Source organism: Pelophylax lessonae (genome assembly GCF_965119305.1).
Source record: "Pelophylax lessonae genome assembly, chromosome: 2".
Classification (NCBI taxonomy): domain Eukaryota; kingdom Metazoa; phylum Chordata; class Amphibia; order Anura; family Ranidae; genus Pelophylax; species Pelophylax lessonae.
In genome coordinates, this window is record NC_138769.1 from 174,235,400 (window position 1) to 174,253,872 (window position 18,473).

Genomic DNA, 18,473 nt, shown 5'->3' on the forward strand with positions numbered 1-18,473 from the left:
TAACACATATAGGGGGCGGAGCCTACGTGCTGACGTCACACTGCGGTCAAACTCGTCTACACGGTTTTATGTCCGTTTAGCTAGCTTTAAGTGCCATTTATTTTATGTCGATAATACAATTTTAATATGCAGAGAGCACTAGACTCTGCCATCTCTTTCCTTCATATACCCGCTTTTGGTGGAGAGTTATCGGGGCTCACTGAGTCGGACGGAGGAAGTGTGAGTGACAGAGGATCAAAGCGCCAGCAGTACGCCAGATTAATCTCATATCAGAGGAATCTCTGATTTTGACCCGCTGGTGAAACGGGTCAAAATATGAGGTGAGCGGCCAGAATACATTGGTGGAGACGAGCACGAGCACGAGCACTTTGGAATTTTTTGCACTTTTTGGTGTATAATTTTTGTGGATTTTTTATATATCAAGTGACACTTTAAAATATTAAAGGACTTGTGTATTTTTTGTTTCATATTTAGATAAACAGCAATTAAGACTTTATTGCACAATTTGTTTGCGATTAGCACTGAATTACACTATCACGTTAATGCTAATGTTTATTTTTAATGTACACCTAGTAGCGCAGCACTGTGTTTGGGTTTACATGTTCCCTAATACCCAGAAGTAAGTTGGAGCAAACAGAGAATGGTGAATCAGGGTCACTAAGAAGAGGTAGTGGGAGCTGGCATTAAAGTGAACCTGTTGCTTTGCCCTGCAAGGGCACAATACAAGTTCACATTAAATTTTTCTGAACATTATTGATTGTGCACAGTGGAAAATATTGTCAAAAAATGTACCTTGTTTTTCCTTACAAAATGCACAATGTATACACACACCTCTGCTTTTTTTTTTTTTAGTGCATACTACAAGGAAACGCTGCTGAATGACATCAGAAAAGCCAGAGAAAAGTACCAAGGCGATGAACTTGCTAAAGAACTGACCCGTATAAAATTACGAATGGATAACACAGAAGTGCTGACTTCAGATATTGTAATCAACCTGCTCCTCTCATACCGAGACATCCAGGTTAGGCAATCTGAAGGAAGATATTACGCTGTAATTGCTAACAGTGCATATCTAATTACTTTACATGCTTTTACATGCTTACTGAGCTTCCCAACTTTCTTTCTGAGGAAACTGAGGTGTTCAAATTTATGATAATGAAGAAGATGCCTTTGCCAAAAATACTGTATGAGTAATGTCAAAGTCAAACTGAAAACAAATATAGTGTGCAGATTACTGTTTTGCTTCATGTCTTTATTTTATGTCTCCTGCAACAAATTATGTTGTAAAATAGAGTTAGATAACTAAACTATCCAACTTGCATGCAATTTGCAATATAATCTGATCAGAGCAGGGGCCATTTTTACTTTGCTTTCTGGATTAGGTTTTCATCTACCATTGAGCAATGTTAGACGTTTGGCATGTCACTGCACCACTAACTGCTTGCCTACAGGCAATATTTTTAATTTTTCACATACATGTTAAATCTCCTTTTTTTTTTTTTTTGGAAAAATTCTTTTGAACCCCCAAACATTATATATTTTATGAACACAGAGGCCCAGGAAAATAAAATGGTGACTGTTGCAATTTTTTTATGTCACACAATATTTTCTCAGTCATTTATCTAACAAAGTTTAGTGCACACAAACACAATAAAATGCCCAAATATTTTAGCAAAATGTAAAATTTGATGTTGCTTTGAATAAATTGATACTAAACAACATGTCGTAAAGTTGTTTGGTGCCTCAGACCAAGGGGGGTTGGGACTTTATGGGCAAGTGAGGTTATATACAATCGTGTAAGTAAAAATTGATTTATTTGAAAAAGAAATTGACATAAAAGTATACATTCATTGGTGTTGGGTTATAGACGCAAGGTGAGTAAGTGAATAAAGTTTTTGAAAAGTTTTGTGACATTTGTGGTATGGTGACTTTTATTGGGATACGTTTCTGTGGGCTTGGAATGTGGACAGAGAAATTCCCAGTGCGTATCCTATGCGTGTCGGCTTTATTACGGCCTTTGTCAAGGATTTATATCACCATATCTGAAATGGTAAAGAGGGTACTGATTCAGTATATATGGTTATGCGAACCACGGAAATTTAAGCCGTTGGTGCTGGGTAAATATATATATATATATATATACATACATTTTGTTATTTTATTTATCCATATGAAAATACCTATATATATATATATATATATATATATATAATTACCCATATTATGTACCATTCCAAGAACAACACATCCACAGGTTCTCGCTGCGAATAAGGGACAAAAAGAATCTTACATGGAACAGGCAAATAAAATAACAAAATGTATGTGTATATATATATATATATATATATATATATATATATATATATTTACCCAGCACCAACTGCTTAAATTTCCGTGGTTTGCATAACCATATATACTAAATCAGTACCTCACTACCGTTTCAGATATGGTGATATAAATCCTTGATAAAGGCCGTAATAGAGCTGAAATGTGTAGGATACGCACTGGGAATTTCTCTGCCCACATTCCAAGCCCACCAAGCATGGAAGAACAGAGAAACATATCCCAATAAGTCACCATACCACAAATGTCACAAAAGTTTTCAAAAACTTTATTCACTTACTCACCTTGCGTCTATAACCCAACACCAATGAATGTATAATTTTATGTCAATTTCTTTTTCAAATAAATACATTTTTACTTACACAATTGTATATAACCTCACTTGCCCATAAAGTCCCAACCCCCCTTGGTCTGAGGCACCAAACAACTTTACAATTTATATAAAGGGATGGAGGCAGACACACACCTTTTCAGCTTTCTAGAGATCAAAAACCCTACAAATACTAAACAACATGTCAAGATTTAGAATTTTACACGCTTGTGAATTGTGACAGACTATGGTACATAAAATTGACCATAGGTAAAATTGTAAAAGTCTTTATAGGTTATCAGTTCAGAGTTAAAGGATTCTATGCATTAAGATAAAAAGCCTACTGTCTGTAGCAAGCCACCCCAGCACCCCCTAATACTTACCTGAGCCCCATCGCTATCCAGCAATGTCCACGAGTCCCTTGGCCCATCCGGGACTCTCCCTCCTGAGTCACAGCAGCGGCGCCATTGACTTCCTCTGCTGTCAATCAAAGTCAGTTAGCCAATCAGAAGAGAGAGAGAGGGGGCAGGGCCGAATGGCAGCTCCATGTCTGCTATGGACACACGGACCTGCAGCTCGGTTTGGGTGCCCCCATAGCAAGCTGCTTGCTGTGGGGTCACGCCACAGGAGGGAGGGGCCAAGAAAAGAGGGACCCGAGAAGAGGAGGATCCAGGCTGCCCTGTGCAAAACAAACTGCACAAAGCAGGTAAGTATATCATGGTTGGTATGTTTGCTAGTCTAGAATAAAGGCCACAGCTTGGATGGCTTCTGACTTCACATATATTTGCAAATGTGTGCAACAAATACCTTGGTTTTATTGTAAATTGTTTAATATCTTTAAATATTTGTTTGACATGCAAAAAAGTTGTTTAGCTACCTACGTAACTCTGGTTTGAAAAATTATCCTTTGATAGCACAGGAGACATAGTAAAACAGCAAACTAAACACTTTTAATTATTAAAAGATTGACATTACACATATTCTTGGCAAGAGCATCTTCTTCATTACCATATATTTGCATACCTTGTTTGCTCAGAAATAAAGTTGGGAAGCTTAGGAAGCATGCAAAAGCATGTAGACTTTTTTTTTTTGTTTTTTTTTATTTAATTATGTGAAGTGCTCTCCCTATATGACTTTACTTTAACCACTTTGCATTCTGAGAATTTTTTTGCTGGAAAATTACTTAAGGCTCGGTTCACACTGATGCGATGCGGGAAGGCTGCGAATTCGCAGCCTGTTCCCGCATCGCACACGCACCCCCGGCAGTTCACACTGCCATATGCGATCCGCTGGGGGTGTCAATGTAATCTTAACGACACCCCCAGTTTGATCGCATATCGCAGTGCGATCGTGCAGTTCGCACAGGATCGGATCGCACAAGTGTGAACCGCTGTACGATCCGATCCTGATGCGGCAGCAAAAATGCCTCCTGTGCGTGTTTGCTGCGGGTGCGATGCGAATTTAGCCATACAAACTGTATGGCTAAACTCGCACCGCACAGCTGATCGCATGTCATGTCGGAGCAGTGCGCTCCGACATGACATGCGAACCCCGCACACGCAGTAGTGTGAACCGGGGCTAAAGCCCCAAACAATTCTAAATTCTCTGGCCATGTGGAATGAAATTGGGGTAGTTGCAAATTTTTTGTATTGCTCAATGTTTGTGCAACTATTTATCACACACATTTTTTCAGTAAAAAATACACTAAAATGAAATGTAATGCACACAAACACAATATAATATCCCTTTTTGGCAAAATATAAAAGATTGGGTTGTTTTGAGTAAATAGATTCCAAGCATGTACAGCCTGAAAATCCCCCGTGCCTTTGAAGGGGCAGAAAAACTGTTATCCATAGGCTATGCTTTAAAAGCCTTTACATGTTATCAATTTAGGATCCTTTCACACAGGCTTTCTGCCCGGCGGACTCCGTTTTGCTCAGCAGGGATCGATCCGCCGATCCCCGCTGAGCAGTATGCAGGGAAATGCAACACTAAACATTTTTTTTTTCTATGGGATGTTCTTAATGAAATGTTTTCTGCCTATTTACTGATGATAATTATAATAATGTATGTTTTGTTGTAGGTAAAGCTTGTTTGTACATTCTAATATAATTTGCTATTTGCCATATCAAATCACAATGTATTCAGTTAAGTGAGTGGCCCAGTGCGATTTTAAATTAGCCCAAGTCTCCTGGCTAAGGGGCATAAAGAAAGATTGTTATAACTCTGAGCCCACACTGACATAGGTGGCGTAGAGACTCATGTCCTAACCTACAAAATACCCATGCAATGGTTATATGCTGTGCTCTTGGTAAATATGTGAAAAAAATGCAGATTGAAAATAAATAATATGTGTAAAAACAACCAAATAGGTGGGAGATTAGTGAAGTTGCAGCTGTAGTGAAAGATCAATGTGACCTCAAAACCGCTATCCAAATAAACCCTGCGCTGCTTCTATACTCAATATTACATTTACAGTATATACAAAAGTATATACATCTATGTATTCGGATGGATGCACAGTGGGAGGAGCGAAACGCGTCAAACGGGGACGAGGTAGTGACATCATGCCCGGTAATTGGAACGCACGCAGAAGCGGCGATCTGAATCGACATGTATGCTTGAATTGTTTTATCTCTTGTAAGTGCAATTGCTTTTAAACTATTGAACAAACCAAACAGTATTATGCTATGGAGATCTCCCTTTTTGTTTTTCGTACCATGAACATACCATTGCTGAGGACACTATAATAGGAGGAGAGGAAAGGAGCCATATCCATTTATATCATATCAGGATATTTAGTTGCCTATTTAAATTATATTGTTGGTGAGTGGGGAATACAGGCGAGGAACATGGAGTGGCACCTTGGATATTCATTGGAAGAATTCATCAGCACTTGCACTTTGTTTGCACTAATGGACTACAAAAATAAAGTAGTTTGCACTGGCACTTGGTACACAGATGTATATACTTTTGTAGATATTGGAAATGTAATATTGAGTATAGAAGCAGCGCTGGGTTATTTTGATAGGAGTAAAAAAAAAAAATATATAACCACATTTATAATAAAAAAAATGGTCCTTTCTGTAAAATAAATCATAGAAAATGGTCATAAATAACTCCTTATTAAAACATTTGTATTGGAGAATCTAAAAGGGGAAATAAGTGATGGTTGCTTTACGTGAGTCGGTGTATTCACAAGGGAAAATGTTTAATCTGCCTTAATTGCCTACTGGATTTCTAACAAATTATTGGCAAAAGAAAGAAACAAAAGCTCAAAGCAGATAACAGTTGATGTAATCTAATTTAGAGAAAACACAGAAAATGAATCACGTTGCTGTATTTCTTCCATTAACAAAGACTGAAAGTTAATTGAGTCATGCTAATATAAAGGGGCGTATTTATACAGATTGGGGGGAAAGTCACGTTTTCTATGCAATACTTCCAGTTTCTTTATGTCAGTTGTTATGAAGGAAATGAATTAAAATAATTTTGCAAAGAAAAATGACTACATTGTGTCTGCACAAACAGATACAGCCTTGACACATTTAAAAAGATGTGAACACTTGAATGTACCATAGCTTAATGTAGAGGGAAGAAACCAATACAATTAAAATGGATATTATATTTTCCCACACATCTGTTTTCTGGCAGCTTTTGGTTACTGCCATTTTTACATTATACTGGCTGCTAATTTATTAAAGGATCAGTCCACCTAGAACTGACATGTTCAGTTTTTGGTAGACAGGGAGTCACATCTACGTGTTTTTCTCTTGAGTTCTTCAGTTTTTAGTTCTTAGGTCTACACCAGGGATCCTCAAAATAGGACCCTCCAGTTGTTGCGGAACTACACATTCCATGAGGCATTGTAAAACTCTGACATTTACAGACATGACTAGGCATGATGGGAATTGTAGTTCCTGAACACCTGGAGGGCCATAGTTTGAAGACCCTTGGTCTACACACTCAGCATTCTATTGTGGGTAGAAGAAGATAATGAACCGGGGGGAGATCTAAAAAAGTCAATATTTTTGTAAGATGCTCAGTTTGAATTTCCAAAATCTGTGACTTTAAAGCCTAGTACACACTAGTATTTTTTTGCTGCTGGGTTGGGTTGAACGAAAAAAAAAAAAACTGACAGCTCAGGATGAGCCACTGTATTAATGTCAGATAGATCTCCCCTGATGTTCTATTGTGTTCTGACAGGGGACCCCCACCCCCCACCAGAACACTCCAGATCGGGAGCCGATCAGCATATCTTTTTTGGTCAAGCTTCTTTGACAGAAGCCGGCTGAACAACCATCTTCAGTCAGACCGATGGCAGTACACACATGCCAAATGTTAGCCAGTTTCTATTGAACCAGCCGATGCTGCCTGACAATCGGTCGGTGTGTACTAGGCTTAAAGAAATGCGGGCTTAATGACAGCTCAGATCGGAGCTGCTTGTAACGCTCCTGCGTTTTTGTAGTAGGCTGGATTTGCAGCTGCAGAATCTCCACTCAGTAGTCATGTAGAGATGTGTTGAGTAACCAGATCCAACTCTCCAGACTCATCACTGTGGGCCTGTCAGCTTCAGCATACAGATATACACACTCAATAAGATGTTCCTGGAGTGATAGGATGTATATGTTAGTATGAAGATGATGTGCTGAAGGGACAGGTGTGAACAGTGACAGAGATGGTAAGCACTTGATAGAAATGTTCAGGAGAGTATTAGATGGTATTAGGTAGAATGCAGATAGGTTAGTAATCGAGTATGGTAACAGGTGGTAAGGACAGCAGATGACAAATACAGGATAGACTAACCCAGTGCAAGGATAGATGGTAGTAGGCTCAAGAGCTAGCAATCTATGTAACAGTGCAGATGATAGAATTAGTATGCATAGATAGTAACAGTCCTTAATGTACAGAGGTAGATAGTGTAAGTAAGGTTATGGAGGATTCCCCTGTGGGGTACTTATCACTAGTAAGGTTGGTAGTAGAAGGGTCCAGTAATGAAGGAGTGATCCAGTAGCGAGATACAGGGATCAGTAGCGAGGTTCCGGTCTGTTTCCAAGTATGAGAGAATAGCTGGAGGTTCCGGTAGCAAGACAAGCTTGTAAGCATGTGGACACACAGGCAGGTTGAACGAACAATGTGAGAGAGACGGCGCTCGGCGATGACGTCATCCGTCTTAAAGGTGTATGCGTACCACCTAATTAGAAAGGTGGGACGCATATTTGAAAGAAAAGTGGAAAATAAGGGTACCAGAGGTACCAGAATCTTACACTGCTGTACCAACTATTGGATCATGGGTTCCCTAGGACATTAAGGGTGTTTTCACACTAGCACTTTTGGTGCGCACCCGGGTTCGATTGACGTCAGAATTTGGTTCTTTTTGATGATGTGAACACTGTCTTTGAACTCTGGTGCGCACCTGCGAACCATACCCGAGTCCACTTAAAAAGGGTGGTCTGGGGTACGGTTCATGTGTACTCCAGTACAGTTCGCTTCTGATGAGAACGCAATCGTACCAAGGCAAGCAATTCTATCAATTTTGGCACCTTCTCGTTTACAGCAGTTGCCAAGCAACATGAGTACGCGCCGGCTGCAGCTTGATGACACAAGTGTACCGCGGTTCGGATACAAAAATCAAATGTGAACACAGTCCATCGGGGGCAGGGGGAGGGGGGAGCAATCGAACTCGGGTTCGGACCAGGCAATCGCACCAAGTGTGAAAACACCCTGAATCATCCTACAAACATGTTCTTGTATCTTGGAAAAATAGCAGCTCCATGTGATTCTGTGAGGATTTTGCTAGATGTGGCCTCTCTAACATAGGTATTTTCATTTCAGGATTATGATGCCATGGTCAGACTGGTGGAAACACTAGAAATGCTGCCAACCTGTGACTTAGCAGATCAGCATAATATAAAGTTTCATTATGCCTTTGCTCTCAATCGGTAAGACGTTTGCCTTTTTTGTGTTATGCATACAAAACTCAGTTCATTGTAGAAGGCATAACAGCAGCATTAAAACTGCAAAAGTGCAGATTTATTGTATTTATTGTATTTGATTGAATCTGAAAACCTATATGTACATTGTCAAGACTATTTAGTAAGGCGGTGCAAAGCTCTGAGCTAACGTGTAGAGTGCAGTATCCCATTGGTAGATCTTGGTTTCATGAAGTTAGGTAGGAATACAAACTGATTCATTGCAATAGGTTTTTATACTATGGTAGCTGTTATTAGCTTACTAAATTAATTTGGGTGTTGTGTTTTTTTAACCACTTGATCCCCAGGCCTATTCTGACACTTCTAACATAAGTGTAAAAATCTGTTTCTTTTTTTTTTTTGCTAGATCATTTAGCACCCCCAAACATTATATATATATATATATATATATATATATATATATATATATATATATATTTTTTTTTTAAAGCAGAGGCCCTGGAGAATAAAATGGTGGATGTTGCAATTTTTTTTATATCACATGGTATTTGCGCAGCCATTTTTGGGGGAAAAATACACTGAAGTAAACTTTAATGCACAAAAACACAATATAATACCCAATTGTTTGGTAAAATATAAAATATAATGTATCGCTGAGTAAATAATTACCTCACGCTTTAAAATTGCACATGCTTTTGGAATGGTGCCAAACTACTGTACCTAAAAATCTCCATAGGCGACAGTTTATAAGCCTTTATAAGTTACCAGTTTAGAGTTACGCAGGAGATCTGGGGGTAGAATTATTGAACCTCTGGTAGAAAAAGCATAAAAAACGCACATAATAGTTCATATTGCACACATGTTTATGCGTGTTTATGTGCATTTGTGTTTATAAGGGTTTTTTTAATTCCCCTCTGCTCAGTTTTCACTATAATGAATTTATACTTGAAAGCGCCGAACACTGTTTACATGGTTTTAATATTTGTATATTAAATATTTGATATTTTATCATACTCAAGGTGGTACCATTAAAGTCCTTAAATTTAGTTTCTAGGGTTTTTTGTTTTTTAGTTTTTATGCTCTGTGTTCATGAGGCCTAACAGAACAAGCTGATTGTGATCAAGCTTATCATATGGCTAAGTACAATGTGAGAGACTATGAGCTGAAAGGAAGTTACTTCTGCTGTCATGTCCTGTATGAAATTTTATAAGTTCAAGACTACATACATATAGTAATAAAGAGATATAATATTAGGAAAAGGTTTGTTGGGTGCCTCCGCTGGAGAAGTCAGTCCTCCAATAGATAGCCTTGGTGGGGGAAGGAAAACCAGACTGGTGGGTGGACTTCTGAAGGTGTATAAATGTACCACGCTGACACTAAGGGCAGCTTTTGAGAGGCAGAAGCAAATCCAACTGGCAGACAAAGAAGAAAAGGCGCCTCTGAGTGTAGCTGATACTACTTTATTACACAACAATGAGTAGACTTACATGAAAGATAACGTGTGCCATCACGACTCAGGGGTCCCTTCCTGATCTGTGGCTGATCCCGTCCTCTAGCTGACCGGCAGCAGGGAGATGACACCACAAGGGAGGCCCAATCGGAAGCACTGAGTCAAAACGAGGCAGCAGTGGAACGCATGCCTCGCTGGTGGAGCGTGATGACGTGGAGGGGTGGTAACGCGTTTCGGAGCATGTGCAGATCAGTCGTTTTTTGGATTGATTTACTAAAACTGGAGAGTGCAAAATCTGGTGCAGCTGTGCATGGTTGTAAACAAGCCACCTGTCATTCTCCTCGCTGTAAAGACACTGATCACACGGATCTAGTATGTAGATCCGTTGATCAGTGTCTTTACAGCTCAAGCCACAGCCAATCACAGTAAGAATCACGCCCCTAGGGACACACACAGCCCCTCCCTCCCAAATAAAGTTAACCCCTTCACTACCAGTGTATTTTTACAGTAACAGTGCATATGTATAGCACTGATTACTGTAGAAATGTCACTAGTAACCCCAAAAGTGTCAAAAATGTCAGTCAAGGGTCCGATCTGTCCGCCGCAATGTCGCAGTACCGCAAAAAAAATCGCAGATCGCCGCCATTACGCGTTAAAAAAAAAACAACAAAAATGACAAAAATCTTTCCCTTTGTTAGTAAACGCGATAACTTTTGCGCAAACCAATAAAAATACGCTTTTTGCGATATTTTTTTACCAAACATAGGTAGGATAAAACAAATTGGCCGAAAATGTTAAAAAATTTTGATTTTTACATTTTTTTTGGGGGAATTTCATATAAAAAAATGTGAAAAATATTGCTATTTTTGCAAAATTGTCGCTCTTTTTTTGTTTATAGCGCGTGATCAAAAAATCGCACAGGTGATCAAATACCACCAAAAGAAAGCTCTGTTTGTGGGAAAAAAAGGACGTCAAATTTGTTTAGGTACAGCGTCGCACGACCGCGCAATTGTCCGTTAAAGTCACGCAGTGCCGAATTGCAAAATACCCCCTGGTCTTTTAGCAGGAAAATCCTCCGGGGCTTAAGTGGTTAACTATTTGTTTTTTTGTACATTTAATAAACATTTTTAAATCGTGTAATACAAAAAAAGTCAAAAGAAAATTGATCCCAAAACATTATAATTTCATTTTAGCACTGTGGTGTCATTAATCCCCCTGTATGTTTAATGATTTATTCAAATTTATGAAGGTGTTATTTTTAATTTAATATCCATTTTTTGATTTACCAAACCCTGAATAAAAAGCCTTCCTACATGTGCTTTCAGAAAGTGCCAGCTTCATCCCTAAACATTATAATCAGTGCTAGAAATTGCTCTTCTTTGTTTCTCTATGCCATGTACAAAATGAAATTACATGTACTAGTTATAGAAAATATCATCTCCGTGAATGTCTTTATTCTGACAGCCTCTTTAGTATTGTTCAGTATAAAGACTGCTTTTATGCAACACCTCTGTTACACATCTTAAATGACTTTGTATACTCTGTGAGGAAAGTCTTTTTATCATGATAACAGTTGTACAGGACATTGTGTCCCATGAATTTTAAACGGCATGAAACTTTATATGATTATCCCCCGGACATTCAGTTGTGTGTTCAGTAATTCATAATGTTGGGATTATTTCTGGAAATTATATTAATTATATCTGCATTTTAATGGGGACTAAGCAATAACACAATGCTTTTTATTCCTATTATACACATTTTCACTAAAGGCTATAGAGAAGAATTATAAGTATACGCATTTTATATTATTCTTTGAAGTGCATATAAAGACCTAACTTTTTAAATCCTACATTGCAGTACACATAATTTTAGCCTTAGACCATGGGTTATGCAGCTACCTTCGGATTATTGGACAAGGGCAAACAAAACTAAGGGCAGCCCCAACATAACTTCCCACTCCTAGCAAGCCTCAGTTTTTTTTTTTTTTTTTTTTTTTTTTTTTACTAGTGCCCTTAGGCGAAGGGACCTATTTTCTCTGTTGTATAAGAAGCAAAGGTTTTTCTTAGATTTTTTTTTTTTTATCATGATTTTTAACATTTTTTGATTTTTTTGAAGTTTACCCAGAGAGACGTTATTAGCAACTATGTCTGACTGCAGGGACCACAAGCTACGTCCTTTACTCAGTCCTCCGAAGTCCGTCTCAAATTTTTCTTTTACAGCTTTTTTGTTTCTTGAAGAAGAGAAGAATAACCTTTCCTCATCTGATTCTGAGGATTCAGCACAGGAGGAGGTCCAATGTCTCATGTCAAATGTCTCTCCTAAGCTTAAAGAGGAGCTCCATTTATTTTTGTGTTTATTAAAAGCCAGCAGTTACAAAAACTGTAGCTGCTGACTTTTAATAAACAGACATCCACCTGTCTTAGGATCCAGCGATGTGCTCATACAAGTCGTCCTTTCCCCAGTCGTCTTCTGTCCCCAGTGCCTGCATCTCAACTGTGGGCACCCGGCTGTGACAGCTTGCAGCTTCACGGCCGGGTGTTCGCTGTGCATGCCGCTCCTCGCATTGTGAATGGTCCCACAGTCTTCTGGGATCTATGACGTGTCCCAGATGCCTGTGGGGAGGGAGGGGGAGAGGAGAATTTTCGGTCGGATCGCCTAGGTGATTCAGGTTGAAGTGGGGGTGGGAACCTGTCAAACCCCCCTCCCAACCCCCCAAAAAAGGGTCATTTGGGGAAGAGGAGGGGGGAGGAGGTCTTAAAGTGGAACTTTCCCTTTTGGGTGGATATCCTTTAGGGATATTATTACTATCTTTACTGATGCAGTTTGCACATGTCTTGTCTTGGAACAGCCTGCATCAGCCAGACAAAATGTTTTCTGTACATTCACCTCTAGAACCTGTACTGTATGGTAACTGGCCTCATCCTGAGAAAATCTTCATCCCTTTAAAGTGCTTTTGACAGCAATATAATATTGAGGTTGTCCAAGTTGTAGACTCAGCCATTTTTTGTCCTAACAAAACCTTTTTGGACCCCTTTTGAGGATGTCCCTGTTTTCAAGGACCCTGTATATAAAAGTTTAGAAGCTCTTTTCGAGGCCTGTTCTCTCTGGCTGGTCCTACTATGAAGCCTGCCATTGTGACCCTGTCGGTTTGTTCTTAGTTTTCCAAGACTATGTCTAGCGACCCTGGATCCATAAAGACTGATCTGTCTGACCTCCAACAGCAATTAATGGATTAGTGGATATGATCCGCAAAATCTCAAGGATGGGTCTCCTTACAGTGCATATGCGAAGGATCCTTTGACTTGAATGTTTGCCAATAGAATTTCTGTGCCAGACATGCCTTGTGAGGATACCCCGTTCGGGGAAAGTCTCTTTGTTTCCTGAAACAAAGAAGAGTTCCTTTTGCTTTTCTCAGGCCTTCGGATTGAAGTTCAAACCCGGCTCACATTTTCACTCTAAAACCTGGACCTCCAAACCCACCTAGTCTGGAAACAAGCCTTCCTCACAATAATGAGCGGGCTCCCCCACTAGTCATAGTAGGGGCAAATCTGTCTGCCTTCATGGCCATCTAGGCCCAGGCAGTTTCAAACTTTAGGGACAATAATGTCATATCCAAGGGGTAACAAATAAAGAGTTTTGTTCAGTCGATGCCTCCACCCTGTTCCATGCTCTCCAACTTGTCATCCTCCCCACCAAAGTGAGCAGATCTTTATTCTGCTCTCTGGCAGCTTATCTTGCAGGGGATCTCCATACCAGAAGAAGAGAGTTTTCGGGGGTTCTACTCAAACCTGTTCATTATCCTCAAGGCAAAAGGAAGAATTAGCTTCATTCTGGTTTTAAAGATTCTCAGCAGATTCCTTCGAGTCCAAAAATTCAGTATCCATTCAACCTTGAGAACCTCTGGCCTCTTTTGACATCAAGGGTGCCTACTTGGGAAGCTCCGTTTTCCCTCCACATCATTTTCCTGTGGGCATGCTATGCTACCAGATTCCCTTTAGCCTGTTCATGGCACCTCAGGTCTTCACTAAGATGTTAGCTCCTGTTTTGCACTTTCAGGGTATTTTTTTATAGACTGATACCTGGATAACCTCCTACTAAAGATAGGTGGTGCAGACTCTGTTGCCAATGTTTAATGAACAGTGCAGACTTTTAAAAAAGTAAAAATACTGTTTGCTGTAACTGCTTATACAGTGCTAGCTAGAGTTCAGCTTCAATTTGCTAGTCCATCTAAATCTGCTAGTCTAACACTACCCTCCTCCTAGAATAACAGTGCTGCTGTCCAAAAGGTGTCTGCTTTACTACTTTATCCAAAATGCAGACACCATAAGAGAGGACGTATGCCACTGGCCAGATTACCAGGTGAAATAGAGGAAAAAAATCCTAAAAAAAGAATACTAATGCAGCCATCACATTATTGGAAAGGTAAGCTGCAATATGTTCCATTATTGTTTCTGGGTCTATTTCTGCCTTAGGTTTAACCACGTAGACATTTGGGTCTTATTTGATACCAGTGAGCTTTAATCCTTTTTGCCCTTTGCTAAGTGGGCCTGTTTGTTTGCTATTTTTCTTACCCCTCTGTTGCATTGCTTTTGGACATCCCATGGCCTAAAACTAAGATCCTATTTCCTGTTATAAATGATTAGGAAAATTAGATTTTTATACTTTCCTGTATAATCCTTTTCTTGAACACATAATGGGACACAGGTCCCTCCCCTAGTTTGTAGAATTAACGCCTTAATGCTTGCTAAAAACTGAGGTTTGCTGGGAATGGGAGGGGTTATGTTGGGGCTGTCCTTACAGCTGCGTTTCCAGTGTCCAACCACCTGCAAGTAGCTGCATAAATCATGGTCTAAGTCTAAAATTCTCTGTCCTGTAATGTACTCTAAGAAAAGGATTTCATTGGTCAAAAATCCAATTTTTGTTTTTCATTTTGGATAGGAAGGTTTAAAACCTGAGACAAATTATTTTTGGCTGTGTCCCTTTACTTTTTTTGTGTATTCCAGAGATGCAACAGGAAATGAGAGGATATCTCCACAAAGTTACAGTTGTCCCCATTGAAAGATTTCCCCTCACCTCACAACTCATTTTGGATTTTCCCTTTTGTCTTGGTGACAATAGACAAATATGACAACTAGAGGAGTGCGAAATACCTGGGTATTCAATCTGCACATTGCAGGAAGTGCACCATAAACTGTTGCAACTTTAAGCCTGCGGCAATAATGATACAAATAAGTCATGGTCAGAAACTTTGAGAATTTGTGTAATTACTGCAGGATTAGGCTGATTAGGTACAGTTTATGAAATGCTTTCTGAATGTATGGATCCGGTATATGTAAGCTTAGTCACAGTCTAATGGCCAGTTCAAACTGGAACATGTTCTGGTTTTGACAGCCCATTTAAATGGGCTTCCAAATGCACATGAAACCAGAAAAAGTAGGACAAGCACTACTTTTGCAAATCGCACAGCACCAAACAGCATGGTACTGTGGTACCATGAGGCTTCATGGTCGCAAATCCACTGTGTTTACATTTGCGGGTGTGACTTACGTATGCGTTCGCTTCTGCGCATGAGTACGGAGGGATGGGGCAGTTAAAAAAAATGTTTTCCCTATTTTATTTTATTGTATTTTTTTTTTTTTTACACTGTACCTTTAAAATTGTTTATTGATCAGTTTTATTGCTGTCACAAATAATGTAAACAACCCTTGTGACAGTAATAGGCAGTGACGTGTACTCTTTAGGCAGTGATCTGGGGTCTATAAGACCCCAATACCCTCCTTTGCAATTAAAAGCATTCAAAAAGCCACGTTTTGGCTTTTTTGAATACTGTCATATTTTTTTTAAAATCTAGCGCCTTTAAGGCTTCAGTAACTGCAAGTGATGTCATGACATCGCTTCCAAGGTACTACATCGGAGACCCAATTAAAGCCGATTCCGGCTTTGTTTGGGACTCTGGGCAGCCAGGCACAGAGGCAGAAGGCGGGCAGAGGGGGGGGGGGGATTTGTGATGACGGTTGAGTGGCTGCTTAGCCGCATCGGTTGTTGCCACAAGAAAGCCGACTGTCCACTCTAATAAAACGGTACTGGGTCAGGCATCGCCCTGGTACAACCCCTTGAAGCCAAAGGATTCACGTTACGTCAGCGTTAAGTGTGTGTATTAGGGTTAGGTGAAGACACCTGCTCAGTATCACATTATCTCAGGAAATTGCATTTAGGTGATAAGAGCTCAAATTGGTGAAGCTTTTGTAACAGCTGCTTTTGTGTGAGTAAACAAAACCACATTAGAAAACCTGCTCCACACTACACCATTGTTCTCTGACTGGACTCAGTAGGCAGATTCACCTAATAATAAGATGAACATGCACTGTTCCATGCTAACAAAGCAGGGTAAGATATGATTACCAGCCACGACTCTAACCTAGGTCAACAGATGTCAAGTCTAAAAAAAAAGCGTTCTTATAGTCACCAGTGGCATGGCTGCTGTATATATCACTAGTTTTATTTCTGAAGTTAGGAGGGCGCTGTAAATGAGGCAATCACCTTAATCAAAACCAGAATCCTTTTTTATTTGTGCCGACTCTGCTTTATGATCAACATAAGGTGTGCTGTACTGTACCACACACCCACACACCTATACCATGCCGAGATGTCCCACACAGATTCTTTTTATTTTTTTCCTCAAGTTTGTAACTGTTTTGAGATGTATGGACAAAATGTACTGTATACATTTTTATGATTTTTCAGTCTTCACTTAGATCATGTCATGGTACCAGTTTAGATTTAAAGAGTTCCTGCTGGAATCCAAACTCGGTACTACTTAACGGAGCAGGAAAGGCAAGAAGATAGATCAGGGATACATTCCTTCCAGAAAGACAACAACAAGAAATGGACGCACCGACCGTGTGCATTAACACTAAAAAAGTTTATGAAAATCCAAATAGGTAGCAAATATGAGTGGCAATTTTGGCTCTGAAGAAGAGGGTTCTCCCTCGAAATGCGTAAGCCAGGTCATTGTGAATGCCATCACGCCATCCAGCAGTATAGACGTGTCCTGGAGGCAATTGGTTCCCATTTCCTACATGCATGTATACATCTTACGTTTGTGAGTATAATGTATGCTACCTATTTGGATTTTATTATACTTTTTTAGTGGTAATGCACAAGGTCGGTGCGCCCTTTTCTTGTTGTTGTCTTTCAGTGTTTCTGGATACCCTTGGTCCTGAGGGGCAGCAAGACCGCCTATTTTTGTGCAAAAAAGACAATTTAGATCACTCCCAACCCCCATACCACTTGAGCGCAGGAGAGATACTGTTTTTGGAAATACATTCCTTCCACTTATAAGGAATTACCTGCCCTAGCTGTGTAGGTAGATCTACTGACAGTGCAAGCAGGACACCTTCACTGGGAGCTCTTCATTGCTCTTCAACATTGGGAAGCATTGCCTCATTAGCTTCATTTATATAGATCAGTGCTTTCCAAATTGTGGCCTGAGGGCCAAATGCATGCTTGTATCAGCTACTGAGCATGCTGCATGGGGTGCGGGCTCTGTGATCAGCGAGTTCATGAGATCCTGGCCCCTTACAACGTGATCATCTGTCAGCCAATGACAGCTGATCACGTGATGTAAACAGAAGCCAGTAACCAGCTGGAGAAAAATAAAGCAGGTTTCTGGTTTGTGTAAACAGGACATTGGTCACTGCTGCCTCATCAGTGCCCACCAGTGCCACCTACCAGTGCCTATAAGTACTGCTAAGCAGTGCCCACTAGTGCCACCTACTAGTGCCCACTAGTGCCCCCTACCAGTGCCCACAAGGGCCACCTATCAGTGCCCACCAGTGCTGCCAATCAGTGTCCATCAGCACCTCATCATCTGTGCCACCTATCAGTGCTGCCTATTAGTGTCACCTATCAGTGCTGCCTATCAGAGCCATTCAGTGCCACCTATCAGTGTAGCCTCGTCAGTGCCTCCTGATCAGTGCTCACCAGTGCCACCTCATCATTGCCCATCAGTGCGACCTATCAGTGCCACCTTATCCGTGCCTATCAGTGCCCATCAATGCACCCTTATCAGCACACATCAACGAAGGAGAAAAATTACCTTTTAGTAAAATTTTATAACAAACTATGAAAAACGTTTTTTTTTTTTTTTTAAATTTCGAACTTTTTTTGTTTGTTTAGCAAAAAATAAAAACCCCAGTAGTGATTAAATACCACCGAAAGAAAGCTTTACAATTATTAAAATGTCATATGGGTACAGAGCAGCATGACCGCGCAGTTGTCATTCAAAGAGTGACAGCACTAAAAGCTGAAAATTTGCCTTGGCAGGAAGGGGGTTTAAGTGCCCCATAAGCAAGTGGTTAAGCACAGGAGTGTGAAGTGTCTGCTGACCAGTATGTACCGTGTGTGTCATATCGCTGTTCTTATGGATCTGAAA

At 40.1% G+C, this 18,473-nt stretch overlaps 1 protein-coding gene across 1 annotated transcript in view; it reads left to right on the forward strand.

Annotated features, from left to right (window-relative positions):
* Positions 1–18,473, forward strand: part of MAP3K15 (mitogen-activated protein kinase kinase kinase 15) — a 311,475-nt gene that overhangs the window by 135,576 nt on the left and 157,426 nt on the right. The window contains exons 5-6 of the mRNA XM_082244591.1: positions 853–1,021; positions 8,489–8,595. Of these exons, the coding sequence (XP_082100717.1) occupies positions 853–1,021; positions 8,489–8,595 (276 nt within the window). The remainder of the gene's footprint in view (positions 1–852; positions 1,022–8,488; positions 8,596–18,473) is intronic.